Source organism: Nasonia vitripennis, chromosome 2 (genome assembly GCF_009193385.2).
Source record: "Nasonia vitripennis strain AsymCx chromosome 2, Nvit_psr_1.1, whole genome shotgun sequence".
NCBI classification, from domain to species: domain Eukaryota; kingdom Metazoa; phylum Arthropoda; class Insecta; order Hymenoptera; family Pteromalidae; genus Nasonia; species Nasonia vitripennis.
Genome location: NC_045758.1, coordinates 2,030,074 through 2,052,556, shown reverse-complemented (window position 1 = coordinate 2,052,556; position 22,483 = coordinate 2,030,074). Strand labels below are relative to the sequence as shown.

At 48.5% G+C, this 22,483-nt stretch overlaps 3 protein-coding genes across 14 annotated transcripts in view; all 3 read left to right on the top strand.

Moving 5' to 3' along the window:
* Nucleotides 1–4,135: 4,135 nt before the first annotated feature.
* LOC103316637 lies at nt 4,136–5,484 on the top strand. The gene has a single exon (XM_008211116.3). The coding sequence runs from the start codon at nt 4,177–4,179 to the stop codon at nt 5,377–5,379; it is 1,203 nt and encodes a 400-aa protein (XP_008209338.1). The 5' UTR covers nt 4,136–4,176; the 3' UTR covers nt 5,380–5,484.
* A 6,533-nt stretch (nt 5,485–12,017) lies between these two features.
* On the top strand, nt 12,018–21,622 carry LOC100115442. 11 transcript variants are annotated; one of them, XR_004344658.1, is made up of 24 exons: nt 12,018–12,570; nt 12,641–12,711; nt 12,852–12,979; nt 13,112–13,200; nt 13,322–13,407; nt 13,511–13,599; nt 13,958–14,123; nt 14,307–14,498; nt 14,565–14,724; nt 14,801–15,105; nt 15,299–15,400; nt 15,502–15,619; nt 16,726–16,858; nt 16,934–17,165; nt 17,229–17,438; nt 17,582–17,693; nt 17,784–17,994; nt 18,134–18,279; nt 18,858–19,013; nt 19,093–19,308; nt 19,758–19,934; nt 20,016–20,248; nt 20,356–20,567; nt 21,448–21,622. XR_004344658.1 is itself a non-coding variant. In XM_008211117.3 (24 exons), exons 1-24 carry the CDS (start codon nt 12,544–12,546, stop codon nt 21,516–21,518), a joined length of 3,624 nt encoding a protein of 1,207 aa, XP_008209339.1. In that variant the 5' UTR covers nt 12,018–12,543; the 3' UTR covers nt 21,519–21,622. The 11 variants fall into 11 exon arrangements, 10 of the variants coding, with proteins under 10 accessions (XP_008209339.1, XP_008209340.1, XP_008209342.1 ...); XM_008211117.3 differs by having other exon boundaries at nt 20,374–20,567; XM_032597461.1 differs by having other exon boundaries at nt 12,260–12,570; nt 12,852–12,988; nt 20,374–20,567.
* A 457-nt stretch (nt 21,623–22,079) lies between these two features.
* The window catches only part of LOC100115228 (phosphatase and actin regulator 4B), a 154,083-nt gene continuing 153,679 nt past the window's right edge, over nt 22,080–22,483 (top strand). The window contains exon 1 of one of the 2 annotated variants that reach the window (XM_016981761.3): nt 22,080–22,480. In XM_016981761.3, the coding sequence (XP_016837250.1) occupies nt 22,327–22,480 (154 nt within the window). In that variant the 5' untranslated portion in view covers nt 22,080–22,326. The remainder of the gene's footprint in view (nt 22,481–22,483) is intronic. The other variant, XM_032597468.1, reaches the window with a different exon arrangement.

The window sequence follows — 22,483 nt, the reverse complement described above, 5'->3', positions numbered from 1 at the left end:
GCTGATGCCCGGCTGCAGGAGAGAAGTCGGCCGACTAATTTAGTGGCCATTATCGCGGTTACACAGTCGCAGCTCTCCGCCACATGCAGCTCGGCCCGAAACTCGCTCTATATCTCTATTGCCATCGTCGTTGCTGCCGCTGTCGTGTGCAAGTGGGCGGAGGCCGCATCGTAAGCGGGTCGCTGTACGTTCGTGTGCGGACTGGAAAGATGGACCAGAGCTGCCGCTGGTTACTGTGCCACATCCATACACTCTCTCCGGTAATGCGAGCACATTGCGGAGATGCTGCGCTATCGTCGTCAATAACGCGAGCGATCAGAAACATAACGAGGGCTATTGTGAAATTTCAAGCGCTGGGCCAGTCCTGCAGGGTTTTGTTTGGCGGATCTGTCTGCCCCCCGCGCGGAAGAGCGGAGCACGCACAGCTCGCGCGACTCACTCGAAAGCAGATAATGCCGTTGCGCTGGGCTGGGCTCTCGGGCACTTAAGTCTTGCAAATTCGCTCCTAACAAGCTGCCACAATGAGGCAACGACGACGCGAGAGAGCCAAGTAGCAGCGCGCAAAGCTAGCGCGCGCGCGGAAGAGAGAAATTTAATTATCTGATTCGACGTGCGCGCAGCAGCCCCCGCTATTCCCTCTCCGCAATAATTTTCTTCCAGACCACGGTCCAACCCTTGCCTTATCTCTCGCTTTCCTTCCGAGCTTTCCCTTCCCTTACTCCATTACCTCCGCCGCTACGTAGTCCCGGCGTTCTCCGTTTACTTTCTCTCCTCTTTTCCTCCCTTCATTTGCTTCCCTCCAGCCCATGCTTGCTACTATATACTCGCTAGACTACTCTCTTCCAAACTTACACGCGAACTTGCAAATTGAATTGAACGAACGTTTTCGCCTCGAGCTGCAGGTGCTTCCGCCGCGGCGGAGAGAGATCTATGAAGGCTCGCTCCTCTCCGAGAGAGCGAGAACTCTGCGTTAGGGACGGAATTTTAATCATTTTAAAATGTTTCATCGGGAAGCTGTTATTGGAGGCTATATACATCGATGCCCCGGGTTATTGATAGCCTTATCCCCATAGGCTACGAATTGGCTTAATTGGCTTTTCTGCGAGAACATTTTTCGAAATTCAGAACTATCTTCATATAGCGCGTGTGTGCATTTCGAATCGACCCTATTCCTCGCCGGAGAGAGAGAGAGATAGCGGCCAGTTAGCCATGCCAATGGTAATCAGGTTCGTTAGCGCTGCTCCGTTAATTAACCGTGATAAAACCTTCGTCATCCTAAGCCGCCGGTCACTGCTGTCACGTGCGCGCGAGGCACCGTTTGATTCGCGCGAGTCATCCAACGATACGAGCTATTGCAGCGATGCATATTCCATTTTACGTGTGTCGCTGCAGTTGCTAATGAAGACCGCATAGAGACGTATAGCTATTCGGTTGTTCGTTGAAATTCAAATGTGCAATCTATGTATGGAATCTATGTGTCAATAAATTACACGAGCGAGCCTTATGGAAAACTTCTCACCGATCGCGCAAATTAATTTCGCATGTTGTAATCAGTCTCGCGCGCATAAACACGGCGCTTGTATTCGAAACACAATTTCGCCAGCCAATCCGGAGAACGTCTACTTGGACCGCGACGTTATGCTAATGAGCGAACGAACTTTGCGCGCGACTCGGCTCAAAGCGAAAGGAGTAACATACCGAGCTGCACGGAAAATCATCGATATGCGCGTTTTTGCGGGAACGAAAATAAAATGCTTGATAAGAGTATAGGACAGGACCGCGGATTTTTGACTTGCAAATTCGAGAGGCGAGCTTGATCGAAAAAAGAGTGCTTTCAGAGGACGCTTGTTTCGAGGTGGACGCATTTACCCGCGCGCGCACTTTTACATTTTCTCTACGCACTGGAGTTAGCGAGAAATGTATTTCCGCGTAATGAAATTCGTTCGTCCGAGAGTTTGTGCGGAAAATCTAATTTTCTTATGATGCTCGGTAATGGCAGCGAACGCTTTAGCTCTTTTAATGCCCACGCGTAAAAGCGCCACGTGCTATTGTGCGACGCTGAACTTGGCGGAACTTTTAATGAACATTAGGGCTGTTTCACGACTGCACAAGTAATGCGCGCGCCGCCGCCGCCGCTATGAAATTGAATACTTTTCAACTGCGAACAAAAGCTTGCCTCTGCGCGACGAAGTAATTTACCGATTCCGAGCGCAAGCTCTATATATCCATAGGATTTTTTCATATCTCGACGCGCAACGCTTATTCCGAGAACCGTCCTGTTAAGGAGATGAAAATTTTCTCGGAAGAAGCAGGTGCCGTTTCTCCATTTGATTATAAGGAAAAGAGGATTTTCGAGAGCGAACTTTTCCACTTAGAAAACGGCTACGTGGAAGAGCAAATTTGACTCGAAAATTCCCGAATCAACAGATAATTCGCCGCTAAAAAACGGAGCTAACGTTATACATATAGCGACAGAGCAAACACGGCCGTTAAAGCGTAATATCCCTAATTCTCAAAAGTAGAGCCGGAAAAAAGTTCGCCCCGGACTGCTGCACCTCCTCCGTTTTTTATCAGCGCTAATGAACGTGGGCGGTTCGAAGCTCTCGACGAGGTAAGTGTGTATATTCGCGGAGGTAGGAGGGAAAAAGGAAACGCCGACGGGGCAATTCCAAGTGCAGGCAGAGCGGATTTTTTCTCCGGCTCCGCGCGGACTGTCTAGATCTTCCGTGTTTATACTGCACATAGTCTCGAGGAACATCAGCAACAACAGCAGCAGCAGCAGCAAGTCCGCTCTTAAAAGAGAGTAGAGCACCGAAAAAGCGGCGACGGACAGCGGCTTCGGTTTCAAAGAGCTGTGCAGGGGATGCGGAACGTGCTCGGCAAGCCAATCGCCGGGCGGCGAGCCGACGATTTACCTAACAATGCCAAACAGCTGCACGTACTCGTCGACGTGAAAAAGGTTATGGGAGAGAGAGCTGTATAACTGCAGCGAGAGGTATAAAATGGAAAAAAGAGCCTTTTTTTGCAAACTGATAACTGATAACTTTTGTTTATACGCTTTTTTGCGTTCGACCTTTCAGTTTTGACGTCGGAAAACAGCGCTGGAACGAGAGCGAGATTTATATTTTCATTTTTCCCTCGTCTCATAAACAGAGATAGGGATTTTTTTGCGCTCGAGGAGACGAATCTGAGAAGTTCTGCAATATATCAACGTCGCCGTGCATAAATGTTCGACGTCGGAAGAGCAAGTGCGCTCGGCTTTTTTCGAATTTCGGTTGTGCGAGATCGCATCTCGATACGGGACTTTGTTTTACGAGCGACTCTGACGTGATCGGCCTTCGCGTCCGTCTCCGTGTGTGTAGCGTTTGTTTCGATTTGCAGGAAAAAAGTTTTATTTTTATTGCGTGCATGAAAACCATTCAAAAGTGCATTTTGATAAGCATACAAACATGCGAGAATTTGTTGCCATATCCTTTTTTTTATGGATTGCGCCAGGGCTGCAGAGATTCTAGAAAAGCCGAGCGATTGCGTTTTATCGCTTGAATTTTTTGAATTAATAATAGCGCGCGATATACGCGGAAAATAGGCTTTCCAGCGAGATAAAATAAAAATGGTCAAAATTGCTTTCGTCCGCAAGAAAAGCATTTATTTGGCCTAAAAATATTATTTAAGTATTTTCCAAAGCTCAATATGCACCGTAACGACATTTTAAAATTCTAATTACTCAGAATTTAGTGTCAGAGCGGTCTACCAATGAGCTGATAAAAGTTACATTAAAAACATATTACAATCACCACCGATATAAGTTTGCCTACCTCTATAAATCAATCACATAATTTAAAAAGTTTGCTATTCAGTTTTATTTTACTACCGATATTTATGTGCAGTGGCTGGGTCAGTGGAGTCGGTGCGTTTTATAACACAGCTGAGTATCTAAATTCATTTAATTAAATAAACGATCTTGAATTATGCGCAAATAGTGATATTCAGACTCTAATTGGAAATAAATTCATGCGCAGAAAGGTAATAATTCTAGCTTATCTACAATCAACATGACAAATTTATCTAATCTTTTTTTCGAAATCGTCATAGATAAAACTTAGTGTCAGCTGCAGAATATGTTCAGTTCTTTTCAAGAGTTTTGCTACAAAGGTCTTGTCGAACAGCTCCAAAGCCATGACTTCTCTTACAACCAAAGATATAGAAACAGTAGTTGCACGAGCTGTTGAGTCAGAAGTGAAAATTGTCGATCATAGTTTGGAACCTTTTGCCAAGTTGAAAACGGGTTGCCTGGGTGGACATCTTTTGCTCACAATACGATTCAAACGTGGATCCAATAACCGTGAAGAGAGTCAGACTTTCTTTGTCAAAACTATACCAGATTCTCAAGTTATCTTGGATACTTTCATGGATGACAGTATGTTTGCCGATGAAGCTAATTTTTACGAGAACATCGCGCCTCTGTTAATAAAGGAGTACAACGGTGACGGATGGTCTCCTAAATGTTACTTGGTCAACAGTAACGCACTCGTCTTCGAAGATCTGCGAATTCAAGGATACGCTATTTCACTTGACCACTATCTGGACGAAAGTCTGTTGAAAGCAGCGCTGACGAGTCTCGCACACTTTCACGCTTCAACGATGCTTGCAGAACATCGACTGGGCAAAACTCTTAGAGAAATATTTCCTAACGCTTTTGTAGAAAAACTTTTCGCCAATCATGGAAAGTTTGCGAAAAATATACCAGTGGGCTTCGATGCCATTAAAAAGATGATTGAAAAATTTGGCATGGACTCAAGCCTCGTGCCGAAAATGAAAGATCGAATATGGGAATTCACAAAAATGCGGAAAGGTAAATTTAACGTGTTGTGTCATGGTGATCTCTGGTTGAACAATCTAATGTTTAAAAATCACGGCAGCGTAAAATGTTTTATGGTTGACTATCAGTTTTTGAGATATACCTCGCCATTCGTCGACGTCAGTATGTTAATTTATTTACACACTACACCAGAATATCGAAAAAAATCAGAGCTAGATCTTGTTGAACATTACTACTGGGTTCTACACGATACTCTGCTGCAAGGTAGTGTTAAACCACCTATTCCATCATACGAAAGTATGTTAAGAGACTACAAAGATTATAGATTGATTGGAATGATTCTTGGTTTACTGTATCTTCCTGGATTGTATTTACCATCAGATGTTTTAGAAGAAATTCATAACAATCCAGAGGAAATGAAAAATTGGTTTATGGGTGATAGATACGGCGTGATAGGATTTCATTTGGACACAGTACCAACTTACGAGAAAAAATTGAAGAGCATGGTAGTCGAACTAATGGAAGAAGCCAAGATAGTATTCGATGCGAGATCTGTTTAAATTACTGTACTATAATTTAGAAAAAAAAAATCATATTTTGTAACGCAAACGATTTTTAACATTAAATAAATAGTGAATAATATATTCGATCATATTACTATCCTACTTTGTCTTATTCATTAGAAAACACCAGAACTGTTGCTAAATGTCGGGTTATGGCCGCAGGCTATACATGATAAAAGTAGATAGACAGCTTATTTCAAATTTTGTTGACACAAGTTTGTGATATTGCCACAAGATAAGAAGCAATTAAGTCTTTTGTAAGAGTATGTCTATACCGCACAACCCAGGCGTGCCAACATTCAAAAAGTTATTAAAGAATTGAATAATATATAAATATTAAAATGTATTTTTTTTAATCTTGTAGTTATAATTTGTGTGAGAAGGGTAATCGTAAAAATGTTCTCGTAGAGAATGGCTGGATAAATATAGGGCAGCCGTTTATCGGTAAAGTGGTCAGCGTCATTTGTGCCACACTGCGCATAACTTATTTACATTATAACACCTCCGCCTTTTCCCTCTGATGTAGCTCGATAGCAAACTCGTATCGTAAATACACACGGTTTCAATGTTTATTAGTCAGTGCTTTTATCACAAAAATGCAAAATAAAGAAAAAGTGAACAAATTTGTTTTATGAATCACACAAATAACGCGAAATAAACCAGAAACAAAGTCAAACATTTAATTATGAATTACGCTAAAACGGTGGTTTGGCTCGCTTGCAGATGCAGCATTATCTCTCGTCATCTTATTCTTCCCTTTCTATCTCTTTCCCGTAGCTTGCGATATCTCTTGTTTCGCTTAATGAGACCCGAGAATTAATTTATTCACTCGGCTCTTTTGTGCAGGCGAAATGTACGCAAAGTTGGCCGCCGTCGCTTGGTAAATGGAAAGTCAAGATGGATAAAAAGAGAGAAACGCGCAGAGGCACAAAGCCCGATTCCTATCGCCTCGAAGTTCTGGCATTTGTTCTAAATGGAGCCAAAGACAGGGTAGATGTGGAGCAATACAAATGATTACCTTCCGCATAATCTAGGTGCTAGCTAATTTGTCGGTTTCAACTGAAAAAAGAGCTATTATTTATAACAGCAGTGCGAATTTATTACTCCATCCTGTACTCGCACAATGCATCAAATTACTCTCGACAAGAATTTTCCATTTCTTTTCAAGCTCTCGCGCGCGAAATTGTATACAAATTCAGCTCCATTCTAATCAAAAGCAGATGCGACAAGCAGCGGAGTAATTCACAAGGCTAACAACGCAATTGTTGTCCCTTATTAAAAATTCAAATGAAGCTCGCGCAGCAGCGAGAGATAGAGCGCTTCTCCTAAATCACGTTGCACACACACACACACACACACACACACGGCCTTTAACAAGCCCGTGTCCAGAGAGAAAGTTGGGCCGAAATGCGCAACCTTGGCATCCTCGGCAAAGCCCGCAGCATGATCTCATATAATATCAGCGGCAAAAGCGCAGCAAAACCGCCCCCCGACCGCGGACTAGAAAAAGTTCCGCTCAAAGGTGCGCGACGAGGACGAGTTTATATGCGCTCGGATTCGGAAATCGTCCCAAAGTGCTGTCTCGGGGCTTGAAAGCAGGGGACGTGAAAAAAAGTGGGTCAGGACCTTTAGCAAATTTGAACGTGGAACCCCGCACGAAAAGCGAGTAAATGGAAGTGAAAGAGAGAGGTGGGCCGCGCGTAGAAGGTATAGCAGGTGTAGAGACAAACGTCTATTTCTGTCCTTTTTCGCGCGCGCGCGCGCGCGCGTTCTTTTGTGAGCGACAACAATGGCAAACAATGCAAAGGCGGAAGGATAGCGCGAAAGCGGGAGCGCACAAAGGGACACGCGCGCGCGCGCAGGCACGGGCGAGCGGCCGCTTGTTTGCCTTGCGGAGAGAGAAATATGGATCCACTCCTCTCGCTTTTTACTCTTTCGCGCTCCGAGCAGCAGCCCGCCGCACACTCCCCAACCCTTTTCACTGCGTTATACACACCTCTCTACGGTCTGCGGCTTAACTCCGCTCGTAGGAATCGATTATTCCAGATCTGCGCACGTTTCTTTCTTCTTCGTGATCGAGACGAAATGGAACGTGTTATGTAGCATCGACATCTATACCAGCTCGCGAAGATAACGCAAGCCAGATGCAAAAGGTACATCCTGTGTTTACAACCGCGCGCGGCACATTAGAAAGTATAACCATGTGCGAGCGGGTTGCCAATGGCATAATGCGAGCTTTTCCATACAAGTCCGGGTTGCTGCATCGCATCAACGAGCGACGTACACTCGTATACAAGCTCTAGCGCAGCGATAAACGTTCGCTGCGGGAAAGTTCGCGAACCGAATCTCGAGACTAGCATGATGGATGCATTTCGCGTTTTCCGCGAACTTATCTCTCGGTCTCGCGCTCGTATATGTATACACGCGAGCTGAGCGGAAAAACATCCTGTTTTTCTCCCTCTCGAGGCTCTCCTCGTCGTCGTCTGTTTGTTTCTCCGGCCGGAATTTGTATCTATTTATTCACGTGTACGCAGCCGGCTTCGTTTTTCCTCCTTTTCCCACCGGTAAACATAAGACTGCACGCGCGCTCGAGATAAGGAATTTATGCGGGGTAAGTGCATTTTTATTCCTGCCGTTCCCTTCCGATGTAGCGTAGCGAGAGATTTTTCAGAAGCGCTTGATTCAATCGATGCCGAGCATTCGTCTCTGTTTACCACGTTCTTTTTAAAGCTCACGCCTTTGTAAGTATAAACCGCGCGGCTATCCGGTCAGTCGATAATGACGCCCCGACACTCGATTCCGAAGCCGGCCAGCTCTTGAATAATTAAAATTTTTCACCGTCCATTTCTCGAGAGCCGGCGGTCTTGGGTTTTAATTAAAAAGTATGTAAATCGCGCCGCAGCCGAGTTATTATTAAGCCGTCCTATCCGATTAACGAACCTACCTTTGCCCTCTCGAAAGAATATCTCGTCGCGCGGCCGGCGGGTAAGGTCTATCAAAAAGCCCCGCGTAAAAAGAGCCGCACGCGATAAATATATATATATATATATATATATATATATATATATATATATATATATATATATATATATATATATATATATATATATATATACACGTCTCTCTCCTTGTTTCAATCGAGACTAACGAGAGCAAGCTACTCGCACCCGAGATATCTCTCGAGTTGGTTGCTTCTTCTTAAAACGGAGTAGCTTTTACACTTCGGCAGAGCGCTTCGACCCTTATTATCAATTAATTAAGGCCTCTTGTCTGCGCGAGGCTCTTCTCCGATTTTCCCTGCAGCGGTACGGGCGGGAAACTAATCGGTAATCGATGGAACCGCGCGCGATTCTTCTCCCTTCTTCTCTTCTCGGGCCGATTCTATTCAGAGAAGTTTGAGGCGCTGAGCGATGTCTATACGTTTCGTCCTAACGGCAGTGTAACGGATGGATGCGTATACCCTCGCGGATGTAGTTGGGAAACGCAAAAGACGCGAGCCTTTGGAATAACGAATGGCCCGGCAATTAATTTTTCAGGGGATTATAAACAAGAGTGCGGCGGCCCGCTGTGCTTTTGAAAAATAGCGCAGAGAGCCCACCGCCGGGAGGAAAAATTCGCAATTACAGCGTCCCTTTGAAAATATTTTCTCTGGCCCGCGATACCGGAGCGCTTGTTTTTGTAATAAGATTGCCCTCCACTTAAAAGTCAGCTCCTCGAAGAGGAGAGAAAAAAAAAAACGCTACCGAGCTCTCTGTGTTGACGGAGATAATTTTTTAAAATACTCAACTCCTCCGTCCTCGGCTTGCTTTCCTTGAATTAAACTCGAGAGAACGCGCCTGGCGCGCTGTCGTTTTAAAAACTCAAAATCTCACCTCATCAAAGGCCGCGGGAGGAGGAAAAAATCTCTCGAAAGAGAGCCATCTCACTTGCAGTAGCTCGAGCATCGTAAATCAGAGGGGGAGAGGCTCGAGTGGCGCTGTAACGAGGGATGATGCTCTCTGTCTCTTTCTCTCTTTCTCTCTCTCGCTCTCGGTGGGTGGGATTTATCGCGAAAGTTTGAAAGAAGCGCGAGAGCCCCCCAGCAAGAGGAGAAGCCTGGCTGGCGGGGGTGTGTCGCGCGCCGGCGATGGTGGGGAGCAGAATGCAGGGGTCCAGAGCGCGCGTGGAGGGGTCCCCGCAGGGTGGTTATGACGCGAGTGTAACCTTGGCAACAACCCGCCTTGCAGCGAGAGGCGCCCCGCACGTGCATCATCTCCTCGTTCGCGAGCGCCCGGCTTTCTCTTTCTCTCGAGGCTTGCATAGGCTAGATTGCTCTCTCTCTCTCTCTCTCTCTCTCTCTCACTCACTCGCTCTGTGTGTCTCTTGGGGGATGATGCTAGCCGTTGCTGCTGCTTCTTTTATTGCATGTTTATGCTTCCGGACGAAATGAGCGCGTGCGGATTGTTTCCGGCTCTGGAATGATGAAGTGGTCGTTCCGGGCATTCTTGGGAGGATTTCGAGAGTGTATTTTTCTGGCTTTTCACTTCGGCTCTTTGGGCTATTAATACGGCTCAATGAGTACAATGACTACCGTAAATAAAACGAAGGAGATTATTTTCGCGTAGCTCCATTAGATTAATTTCCTCTCTTCCTTTGGTTGTACACTCTGCTCTCTGCCGCGGCTACGTACACAGACACATACACTCCTTTATCTCTCTTGTTCGCGAGCTACTGTCGTCGCCGTTACTTCTCGACTTCTTGTCTACAAATGGACCAAAAGTAGAGCACGCCAAAAGTACATACACACAGACGCGCTCTACTACTCGTTTTTTCCCCTCACTCTAATACACACGCGTAAGTTGATAATTTAACCGACCGACCGTACTGTTCCAGGACCATTCTATAAGGCACAACGCTTGTCTCCGACAGGCAAAATAATAATACCGCCCCGCTCGTCTACATTATATATTTTCTCTCTCTCTCTCTCTCTCTCTCTCTCTCTCTCTCTCTCTCTCTCTCTCTCGGGCTTTTTTATATTATACGAGAAGAAACTCAAAGCTTCGCTGGGAGTAGTTTTTCTCGGGGTGAAAGTAGGTCGCGTGCGTGCAGGTGAACTGTCAGAAACACTATACGCCGCTCGCGATCATAAATTCTCTCTTCGGACGTCGATTAAATTGCCGTACTACCGGCGGCGCGCGGAAGAAAATTTCCTCGCGTGCAACGAGCTCCGCCGCGTATCTTGTGTACACTCGGCGCTCGCGCAACGAGGAGGAAATCCAGAAATACCCCCGAGCCCTTGTCAATCCATCGCGCGAGTACATAGCAACCCCATCAAAACACACAAGATGCGCATTACGTGCGCGAAGCTCGAAAGGGCGTGTAGTGTCTGTGTGTGTGTGCCTGTAATATGTAAGTGAATCCCGGGCGTCAACAACAAAAACAACAACAACCGCTGCGTTCGTGTTTTGACGGTTGCCAACTGACCCTGATGCCGGAAAGGGGGAAGCGAGCGAGCGAGCAAGCGCCAGGGGCGTACCGACTCGCGCGCGCGCGCACAGTGAGAGAGAGAGACTCTCTGGAATTGGGTCGAGGTCACCAGGACGTCGAAGCGATCGATGCAGCCGACGCTGCCGGTGCTCTGCCTGTCTGTCCGTGTCTGTCTCTTTCTCGCCCGCAGGGATGCGCGCGCGCGCTCCTGACTATCTCTCGTCGGGAATTTTTCTTTCTCTCTCTCTCTCTATCTCTCCTTTGCTCGAAAATTTCGCTCGACGATGTTTTCCGGAGATTCCAATAGAGGGGTAGTAAAATTAAGCCGCGGCTGCATATCGGAGATGATCCCCGATAATTCCTAAAATAGTCCACTCTCGAGGCGACCTTATTAAGATATCGGAGATCATCATTCCGCTCTCGCTTTATTCTCCTCTCGAAGGGGGGCAATCTATTTTACGGTGCGAGTCGTATACTCGCATGCGGATATTACCGAGGGTATTGCATGTGAATTTCGGAATAAATACACGATATCTGTTTTAAAGCATCTTCTCGAAAATAGTCCATTATAGTTCCGCGGCGAAAGGGGGATGATCTCGAATTAATTCGAAAAAAAGCTGCACAAGCAAGAAGCGGCTCTGACCTAATTTTGCGCCGCTTTTTACTTCGGGCACGAATCGATCCCATCATTACGACAAAGTCCTCCCGATCAATCAAATCAAACGAGTATTATACCATCTCGTTAAAAGCCCTCGCTCTCGGAGTAATCCCGAAAAAACAGCGCTTACCTGGATTCAAACGAAAAACTAAAAAAAAAAAAATTCCGCAGCAGCAGCGGGTGCACTTAAACAAGAACTTTTCGAGAAACTTATCCGCAGCTGCAGCCGTCTGATGGCATTATCATAATACATGTATAGCCACTTTATACCTCCACGTCCCACTTCCACGTCGCATTCTCTTCGAGTTTCGAATCTCCTCTCCGGCGCGTACAGCACACTGCTGTTTACGTATTTACCGGATAAAAACTTTCTGCCACTGCCGCTTCGTCATCGCGCTCGCGCTTATTATTTGCGCCAGTCATTTCCCCGCGGGAACGACCGATTTTTCCTCCTTTCTAGGTTACGTGCGATAAATCGCGAAAAATCCACTGCGCTCTTCTATTATTTATCATTGTAAGTTACACGAGCGCCGCGCGACTTTTCTAGGTTATAGCAAAATCGACACCTCAGCTCTCGGTGTCTCTGTGTAGACAGTGCCAGTGGTCCGGCGAAATTTCAACGCCCCGCTGTCAGGCGACTCAAACGTATTCGATCAATTCGAGCGAACGCGAGTGAATTGGGATCACGAGCGAGCCGCCGGCGCCGCGCGAGCATCGGCTACAATTTCACACCGCTATGTCAGCTGTCTCGCGTTTGGTTTCCAGAGGACCTCACCGGACAGTCACACGCGCGCGCACGATTCACATTTTTCCTCGAAATAAATACCCGCAATCCGATAAATGTTCCGGTCACGTTTTTAATGCTTCCACCGAGTCATAAACGTCACGGCGTTCGATTTTACGACTAGTATCTGGCTGTGAGTTTTCTTCTTTTTTTTTTTATAACCTTATTGCGGGCTGAAAGCCAGGGGGAAATGCAGCGAGTGAACCGAGTCGAGGACAACGCGTCGTCGATAAATGGATGAGCGAGCCGTAACATGCGAAGAGGTCCCCACCGCTGCGATGTGAGCTTTGTCGTTAAAATAATAAAAGTAGATGTAAAATGATTTGCGAAAATCTTGACGCGTTCCACAGAGAAAGGTAGTCGAATCATCCAACGAGGACGAGTCCCGCGTTCCCCCGGAGCCGAGCCATCCAAATTCCAGGTACATTAAAAATCTAAAAAATATCTAACCTCGAATACGCGCGAGAGAGTCAACAATTTTCCGCCGCGGTCTTGAACATTCCGCGCGAAGGTTAAACAAGCAAAAGACGCATCTATTTACCGTGAACAAACCGAATGTAGGTCAGCCCGTCCTACTCGAAATTTTCGTCAAGTTTCCCGCAGGACTGCACAGGAGAGAGACGTCGGCCCCCCGAGTTTCCCCGAGCACATCCGCCCGACTGCTCACGAGTCCGTCGAGACAAAATTACGTAAGTGATGTAAGTCGTCAGCTGCTCTCCTCTGTGTGTAATGATTTTATCATAAGACGTGGGGGAGAAGGTCGTTTCCGCCCAGACACGGGGGTATCCGAGGGTTACTATAAAACTATCGTTCCCATTCAGCTCGGAGACGACTAAAATCAACGGGGAGCGACGAAATTCAAAAGAGGAGCGGCGCCGCCAAACATCGTTGTCGAGATAAACACGTTGATGTATACTGTTTTATGATTCAATTTAAACTCGGCCTGTCCCGGATCTATTATCGGCCGAGCGCGAAACTTGGGCTAGACAATACTCGAGTCGCATTGTTGTAATTCTTTGCCCTCCTCGCAGCGTCATCGGGCAAGTTTCGTCGCTGCCGCCGGGACAAAGTGTCCCCACAGTAGGAGCAGCAGCAGCAGTTCCTCGAGGGAACTTTGGTAACTATAAAAGTTATCGGGGCTAAAAGTTATTAGGCGACTTAGCGCATCGGCTAATGCAACAAACTTTGATGACAAACTCTTTTAATTTGCGCGCCGTTAGCGACAAGGGGAGACGACTACGACGTCGACAACGACGGCGAAGCTCGAAGCCGCGACACACGCTGATAGCCGCGGCACAAAGGAGAAAGCGTTAGTTACTTATCCATTATGGTCCCTGTCGAACTTTTGCGTCAAATTGTTTTCCTTCAAAGCTCTGCTCTCTCTTATACGCGCATTATATTATGTAAAAGATTGGAACGATTTCGAGATGCAAATTGTCTCGGCGAACTTTCGGTTGTCTGCGGCGAAAACGTTTGCATTGTGATTCGAGGTTCGCCGAGCAAACTCGACTCTCGGACTTTGGTTGTTTGCGAAACCGGAAATAAAATTCTATTATCCCGATCAAACAATACCGCGACATAACGTCAGCGGCACAATAAACGCCGCCGACGATTCCGAATCCGGTCATAATCCTCGCTTAATCGAATTCGCAATTACCCGCGCACAGTTGGAAGGAGCTTACGACGCTGCTCGAGCTCGGACAATAGCAAGAGCAGCCTGATCGTCTTGTACCGAGGCGGCGGTGCTGCTGCTGTGGCGGACTCCAGTCCGGACACTCGAAAGTCTCGCGAGGACCTGACGTCCGACTCGGTCGGCTCTCGAGTTCCTCAGAGGTGAGAAAGTTCACTCTTACAGTAGCGTCTGCCGAAGACAAGGCGGATGAAAAATAGAACTTTCGGAGAATAGAATACTCGTCGCGCGGTTAATACGCGATTTCGGCCAGTTAGTCGGCGGCTCTCGTCCGACCAAACTCGGACACTAACTACTGCGCGCTCGACGCATTCCGACTGTTGCAGCTCGAGAGCGCTGCCAGCCACTCGTCCCAGAGTCGAGAACCGCGCGGCTTCGTGCACCTGCTGCTGCGTTCCCAAACCAAGACGTCGGATCGTCTCCAAGTCCGCGGAATTTCGCTACTGCCGAGCTCTCGAGGAAGAGCCATGCTTTGACTTTGCACTGGAAACCTCGAGTCTAATGGCTCAGCGCTCCGGGTACGAATCGCCTCGTTATAGATAATCGGATTCCGATGTCTTTTTTATACTCTCTCACGACTTCAGACAGCAGAGATCGGAAAACTTGGAGCCCCACCTAGGACTGTTGATGCAGCACTTACAGAGCAAAGCGGCGGGCGACGGTCAGCTCAACCGGATCGATTCCCAGAGGGTATTCCCGTTCCAGGACACGCCCAGCGGCAATCTCAAGATCATTCCGAACCAGGTGCGTTATCAGAGAGAAGCGTCGTCGTCGCGCGAAAGGGCCTCCGCGCTCACGGCTTTCTACATGCGCCAAGCAGGTGGTGTTCGAGTCGAAGAAGGTGAGCGTGCTGGTGGCGGAACCGCGTCACGCGAAAGTCAACGTCAAGGCCGAGCGCGGGGATCAAGCGAGCGCCTCGCGTCCGAGGGAGATCGACCTGCCGCCGGGCGTCACGGCCTCGACCGTCGACCGACTCCAGGCCCAGCACCGACTGCCGGCCGTCCCCAGCGAGTGCAGGCCCAGGACGCAGCCGGTCAACCGCGAGAAGATGCTGCAGCAGAGGGACGAGGCCAAGCAGACGGTCGTCCAGAACGGACCCGTCATCCGCGACGTGCCGCTCGCTACGTAGGCTACTTTCTTTCTTTTCTCTTTTTATAAATATCTAGAAGCCCGTGTTCGATCGTATCCGCTGACGTAAAAAGTAGCCCTGGCTCGTGTGTACGTATTCATAGTAGCTGGAAGCGTAAATATCGTCTACATAATGGGGGTAGCGTGCGCGACGAATTTCCGAGAGACTGATTGTATCGAACCGCTTTAGATTAGGATTTACGTCGGAGCAGCCGATCGACTGGAAGAACATAAGTCTGCCGGAGAAAACTGACCTCTACCAGGAGCTGTCCCAGCGCATAACGACCTACAAGTAAACGAACGGCTCTCTCGCTCTCTATCTAGCATCGATCGAAATAAAGTAATAACGAAATACTGCAACGAAGCATCTGGCACCTTCTCTTGTACGTATAGAAATGCCGACTGCATCGTTCGCATCGGGAACGACGAATTCCACTGCCATCTGCTAGTGCTGCAGAGCTACAGCGCGTTCTTCGACGATAAAAACGTCAAAGAGATCGACCTCGCCGGGGTGAGTCCTCCATCCATCTAAACTCTTAAATTCCATTAGCAATGGCTCGATAAAATCCATACACGCTCAGCCGTAAAGGGTCCGCATTTCCGCGGATCAACGATACTCGTGCGCCCGGTGAAAGCTTTCCGTGATCTCTTTCGAATTTTCCAAAATATTTTCGGATAAGAAAATAAACTCTCGACAAACGAAAGCTATTACCGCGAATCGTGAATCAATCCATCAAGCGCTTTTTCCCCCGAGCTTCGATATATTTTATCCGCTTTCTAGCCGAGAATTTCTTCGCGCGCGCCGCCGGAAAATCGTAAAAGCGCACGTTATTTATTCCTCCGCTCGATCGTATTTTCCACTATTGCGCGCGATTTTCATCCGTCACCCACTCGCGCCTGTCCCCTTTTCTCCGCGATTTCGCCCGCGAGATGAAAAGAAAAAAATAGCTCGTCGCGTAACCACTCCAGAAGTACAAGGCAACGGCCTTCATTTACATTCAAAAAACGCCGCGCGCGACCGCAGCAGTGTCACGACGAGACACAAAGCAAAGTGGAAGAAGTCGAGAACGAGGCCGACCGGCCCCAGAGAAGGAAAAAATTCGCGCACTCGGAGATAACAGGAGACTCAGCTGGCGGGAATAATAAACAAAGCTCAAACAAAGCCCTTTCCTCTAATACACGCGAGAGGAAGGGAGAGTGCGGTGCAGGCAGGAGTGGCCTCTTCTCTCGTCCGCGAGCGCAGTCGACCCCAATCTCCTCTGTCAGCATATCCGGCCGCGCGAGCGAGCCTCTTGGCCCGGGTTTCTCTCCACCCCTTTTTTTATTCCGCTCTCCACTCGTCTCTGACCTTGGACTCGTTTTTCTCTCGCGATATCCCCACGGGCTATATTTGACTCGGGCTGAATGGACCCCTCGGATAAAGTGCGAGTAGCGCCCTAATGATTGCCTCCGGTCGACGGAAGGAAGCCTTCTTTTTTCGCCGCGGCGGGCTCTGATTTTTACACCGTTCTGTTGTGCTCGCGCAATTCCCGGCGACATTTCCAATCGCGCGCGAATATGATTTCCTCGGGGAAATACACACGAGCGCGCATAGTCACATACGAGTGCGAAATGCAGAGCAGCGTGACCTCGAGAGCCTTCTCCATTATCTACGACTGGATGATAAGCCCGACGAGCGAGAGCTGCCACCTGCTCAGACGCGACAACATTCTCGAGATCTTTCTGGCCGCCCAGCACCTCGGCATCAAAGGTTCGGCTATTCTACGCGAGAGCAGCTCTGCCTTTTTCTTCTATTTAATAACCGACATTCCCCGTCGCGGAAAAGAATTGGAGGAGCAATGCTGGGCGTTCATCGACAACGATGAGCTCTTCTCCGAGGACACGGCATTCCTGCTCTACTTGGAAGCCCGAAAAATAGGCAATACCGCGGTCATGGAGCTCATGGTGCCGAGGATCATGAAATTCTTCCTCATGCTCGTCAGCACCAAGGACTTTCTCGAGCTGGCCGTCGAGGAGCTCTGCCTCCTGCTCAGATCGAACTACATATCCGTCAACAGGTAAACACAACTCGAGAACAACAACGATGAAGAGTCGGAGGGTATACGTCGATTTTGTTTCAGCGAGATGGAGGTCCTCATGTCCGCGGTGAGGTGGCTCATGCACGACTGGGAGGGCCGAAAGCCGTACCTGCTGGACGTGATGAAGTGCGTGAGGTTCGGCCTAATCGCGCCTTGGCAACTGGTTGACGTCAAGCGAAACCCGGAGAATCCGGAATTCATGGAGCTCATGTCCTACCCGGAGATCCAGAAAATGGTCGACGACGGTTTAGCGTAAATATCTGATGCTAGAGTGACTTTATTAGTATCTCATCATCCTGATAAATGGCTCTCGTTGCATAATCATCGCTTCGCGGGGCCGAATAATATTTGCGCGTATTAATTTGCGTATTAAAAGCGGCGCCGTGTATTTCCAGTTTCGTTATCATCAAATACTGGTACGGCAATCAAACGGAAGACTATTACCACTGGATCGATCTGCTCGGATTAACGGAGCCGACTAACCGGAATTGGGCCGGCGAAGATAAGGTACTTAATTTCGATACTCCAAATGTGCGAAACAACAAATTTAATCGACATCGATTCTAAGTGTATGTACGCCGATGATCCATATTTCAGAACTACGTCACCTACAGAGAGTTTCTTCTCTATCTGGAGGAGTACCAGAGGACGAAAATTTCCGAGCTGAAGAACAAAAAGTCCTCCCAGGAAAAACCCTCGCCTCCGAGCTCACCTCCGAAGGAGGACTCCTCGTCCCAGCAGTCGACGCCGCCGGCGAGAGCCCGTATCAATCATCAGAATTCAAAAGCCGGGGAGAACTCGTCGTCCCGTAAGTTGAAAACTAATCCTGCCATCGGATCGCTATAAATTCCGATGATGTAAACGCGCGCACGAGGTGAAGGTGGAAAATCCTTGGGAACATCGATATCGACGATCGAGAACTAATCGCGACTTTCTCTTCGACTCAGCGAGCAATTCGAGGCCATCGAAGCACTCGACAACGACGGACGCCTCGGGTAATAACGTACCACACGCGGTGCCACCCTGCATGATGATGCCACCGGAGGTTCTCGGTCAATATCTCAGTAGCATGGGTAGAAACGGCGCCAAGCCGGTGAGTAAGCCGAGCGACGACTTCGTCGCTAGGTCGAAAAATTAAAGCGATGTGCGACCGCCCACTACGAGCTGTTTAAATTGTGAATTTTGTATGAAGCGTCAAATTGTACAGAGTGTGAAAGATTATAAAAGGCTTTTGAAGCGTTAAGGGTATACTTTTACTTGCGATTTTTTTTTAATCAAAGCTGTTTTAAACGTGAATCGTAAATGCGGTAAGTTTTTGTCTCGAAGCCCGCAGCTTTTCGAATTTTTCAACCGGATTAATGTGCGGATACGTTCTAGGAGAGCGTCAGGTTTCTCATAGCGTTCTTTCAGCGAGAGATGAATCTCGGGGTACAGCTGCGTGTCTGTAAGTGGCGTTTTCTCACAGATCATTATTCACTGAACGGAGAGAGAGAGGAATCGAGGTCAGAGTTTATGTCACTTTGTTGGCAAACACATCCTTGTTACGTATCATCAAGTGTACGCGACATAATTTTCCAATTTTACGAGCGATTGCACTTACAAACACACATAAGCTCTCGCCTCGAGGTTGAAAAATAAATTTTACGCGCCATCACTCTTGTATTATTCCAGGTAACCGGGGACGTCAGGAAGTGTAGTAAATCAGGGATGAATACGTGTTGCGCGAAGAGATTTAGTGGTGGCGGAGAATTTCCCATTAAACTGATCGTTAGGGCTGCCTGTCGACCGGATACGGAAAAAAATAGTCTTCCCGACGTTAAATCAAAGGTGCAAAGAGAGCTTTTCCCTCCTCGCATTTATCATCGCTCGTGCTTTTTCACAAAAATATAACGCCAAAAATCCACAGCTACCGAAACAGCGCCGCGACAGTGTCCTCAAGCCGGGATCAAAATATTTGTATTCGAGGCAGAGCCTGAGCTCCTCTTTGAGCAATTCACCGAGAAAATTGCCGAGCACGGGCCGCTCCGGCGAAAGAAGTGACTCTTCGAAATCCGAAGAGGAAGCCGCTACCAGCATCCAAGCGGTCTACCGAGGCTACAAGACGCGGAGAAAATTGAAAGAGGTTAGTTGCCAGACAGCGATGAATAATTCGAAAAAAGCTCCTCGCGTATCAAAAACTTTGTTCCACGGATTTGCAAGGGAGAAAGCCATTGCTGCGGCTTTTTCCACGTTTTAAGTAATCCCCCGAAAGAATGCGCTCTTAAAGTTCGACTAAACCGTGCGCGCGGGCGAGCATTTATTTCCAGCACAAAGAGCTTCTTGAATGTGACCTTATTTGCCGAGCTTTTGAAGCTCGGAACTTTGCTCGCGAAAAGCCGGGCCGGGAATCGAGAAAAGCCGGATTACTCAAATGGAAAATGATAGCGTGCACTGTAAATAAGAAATCCCCGACGGGAAACGATTTCATTATACATGCGCGCATTTCTCGAAAACAAACATCAGCGAGAGCCGATAAAAATTCCACCGCTCGAAATTCAAATAGACGTGACGTCTCATTTGCGAATGCATCAGATAACAAAGGAGTCCGCCTGCTACGAACAAACAGCGAATTTGCACAAGTTCGAACCCGTCAAAGTCGCGCTTCTCTACTCGGATAGTCGCTCCGAACAAGGCGAAACGCTGGATAAGACTCCCGCCTTTGTCGAGAGGGAGGATAATCACGTTTCCGCGGAGATCCAGATGTCGCAGGTTCGAGATTTGCTTACCCATACCCCCATCCCACTTTTATCTCTCTAGAGTAATAAAAGAGAAAAAAAAATGATGCTCAAGCTTTCTCGGGATGAAAATTGCCGGGCGATAGAAACCATAATGCCGCCGCCGGCGTATTCTCCGGCTAACGAGGAAAAAACGAGCACCGACACCGCCACCGATCCGGACGAAGCTGCCGCTTGTTTGGCCCGTAATGAAGACAGATCGAATGCAGCCCTCGAGAGGAATAACAAGAAGAAGACTCTGCACTGCTCGACGGGCGAGCTGAGGAAGAAATTGCGCAAACTTAGAAAGTAAGCTCTCGCTCAAATTCACGCCCGAACTGTTTCCCATACACACGCACACACACACACACACACGGATCTATCACCCCACGGCGGGATAACTGCTCTATTTCAAGTTTCTGACCTGTAACAAGATGCGCCGCAAAAAAAGCCCGGAGCAGCTCGCTCCAGTTTTCGGGGCGCATCGATCGGTCGGATTACGGTCGACGCGCGCGAGGACGTGTGCAGAGCGGAGCAGCAGGCCCCGGCAGGCTAACAGTTGGCAATTCGTCGAGATGCGCATCATCATTCAGTGGCTTACTCTCGACGGGCCGTATCTACTTAGCCGGTAAGAGGTTTAACGAGGCCGACATGCGCCCGCGCGTCCGCGATTTATGCTGTATGTATGTGCCGCTGAGAACCAGGTGATATGCCGGTCTCTGGTTTATTGGTCGTAGCTGTTAATATTTAATCCGTGATGGGTCGTGTTGTTGTCGTGATTCGTGTTATATCGTTTAAGCTTATTGAATATTAGAGCGAAAGAAAATACAGACAGCTCAGAGCCAATTGAAAAATAAATTGAAGAGCGCGAGCACATTCGCTTTGCATAATTATCACTCGGCTAGCGCGAGAGCTTCCCTCGCCTGAAAAGTTTCGAGAGTTATACACACACAAGATGACGATGTTATTTCATGCATTATTCATTGCTCCTCCTATACGTTCGTATGTATGTGTGTGTGTGTGCGTGTGTGCCCACGCACACGTGCGAGAGGGGCTGATTCTCGAGAAGATGAGGCGCGAGAGTTATACGATATAAACGTGGGTGAAAAATTCGAACAGCCACGAATGAATACGCGGACTGGCTGAGAAACTTCCAACTAGTTGCGGAACGGCCTCACATTTATAATCTTTCAACTGCGTGTAAGCTGCAGAATTTACAGCAGGGAAATTCGTAAACAACTCGACTGACAGCCCACCTCATTCCCGGAAGCTCGAAACGTATAGCCTCGGACGTTGCTCCCTCCGCGAACGACACCATTAGCCCGAAAAATCCCTGTGACAACTCTCTCCCGCTCGAAACTTTTCGGTTGGTTCTAATAGCCGGCCGGCGTCTCGGCTGCAGCTGGCAGTCGAAATTCTGACGTCTGATTGTGCCGTGGCTCACTCGGACTTTCAGAAATGAGTTTTCTCTCTTCCCTCAACTTTAATGCGCGATTTTGTCATTGCAGGGGATCGAACGAACTGGACGCCGCGAGCTGGTTCTGACTCGCACGGGAGAGCCGAAGGAGCTGCTTGTTGATTAGAAATGCCAAAAAACGCTTCGAGGCTTCCTAAATCTCACTTAGAGTGTACCGAAAACGCCCTGATCATACACGAGCTAATAAATTCTCAGTGCTGTGGAAATACCGCGAACACTCGAATTTCGCCGTTAGAATAGCTCGATAACCTTTCGCCGGAGCTTCGCCATCTTGGCTGCTCACACAAAAGATATCCTCCTCTCTCTCTCGAACCGCGTGAAAATATATCCTCATGCATAAATCACGAATCCTACCTTCGCGTCGACATCTCCCAATGATGGTCCGGCGAAATCCTTCAAAAGCCGCAGCGACAAAACAAACGCTCCGCGCAACCGTCGACTCCCGGTGTGTGCGTCTCCTCCGAGAAACGCCCGATGGCAGCACTTCCAAGCTGCAACAACAGCCGCCATCTCTCTCCTTCCCGGCGCACTCGGCAACGGTCGCGCACTGCCTTACCGCCGACACGTCCGAGCGGCGAGCGTCAACTGTCAAGAGCGAAACCTCTCCTCGCTGTAAGTGTACTGACTGATTACCATCCCGCACACGAATCCCACCACCACCGCGGGCTTACCGAACCGAGTCCAGTCCGTCGCTCGCGAGAGATCGGCGGCGGTGGCGGCGGCGCTCGAGATAAAAGTCACAACCGCGCGCGAGCGAGCGAGCGAGCGAGCGAACGAGTAAAAAAAAACGACGCGAGAGAGCCGCGAGCGTATAGTCGGCGAATTCGAATGTGTCTGCAGCCGAGCGTCCGGGGCGCCGCGCGCGAACGTGTCCCAGCAGCAGCGTTGTCCGTTCGGTTAACCTCGAAAAATGGCCGAAGCCGAGTCGAATAATACCGCGGAGTGTTGTGCTACCAGCGACGAGTCCAGCCCGCCGGAGGACCAAGCTTCAGCCGCCGTCGAGAGGACGCCCGAGGACGAGGAGCCCCTGGCGCCGATCGCCGATCCTCCTCCTGCTGCAACAGGTA

Coding starts and splice junctions, on each gene's coding strand:
- LOC103316637 (XM_008211116.3), top strand. CDS start 4,177: ATGACTTCTCTTACAACCAAAGATATAGAAACAGTAGTTGCACGAGCT.
- LOC100115442 (XM_008211117.3), top strand. CDS start 12,544: ATGCGAAGAGGTCCCCACCGCTGCGAT. Junction 15,620..16,725: donor AAGAGATCGACCTCGCCGGG/GTGAGTCCTCCA, acceptor TGCGAAATGCAG/AGCAGCGTGACCTCGAGAGC. Junction 19,309..19,757: donor CGCGGAGAAAATTGAAAGAG/GTTAGTTGCCAG, acceptor CGAATGCATCAG/ATAACAAAGGAGTCCGCCTG.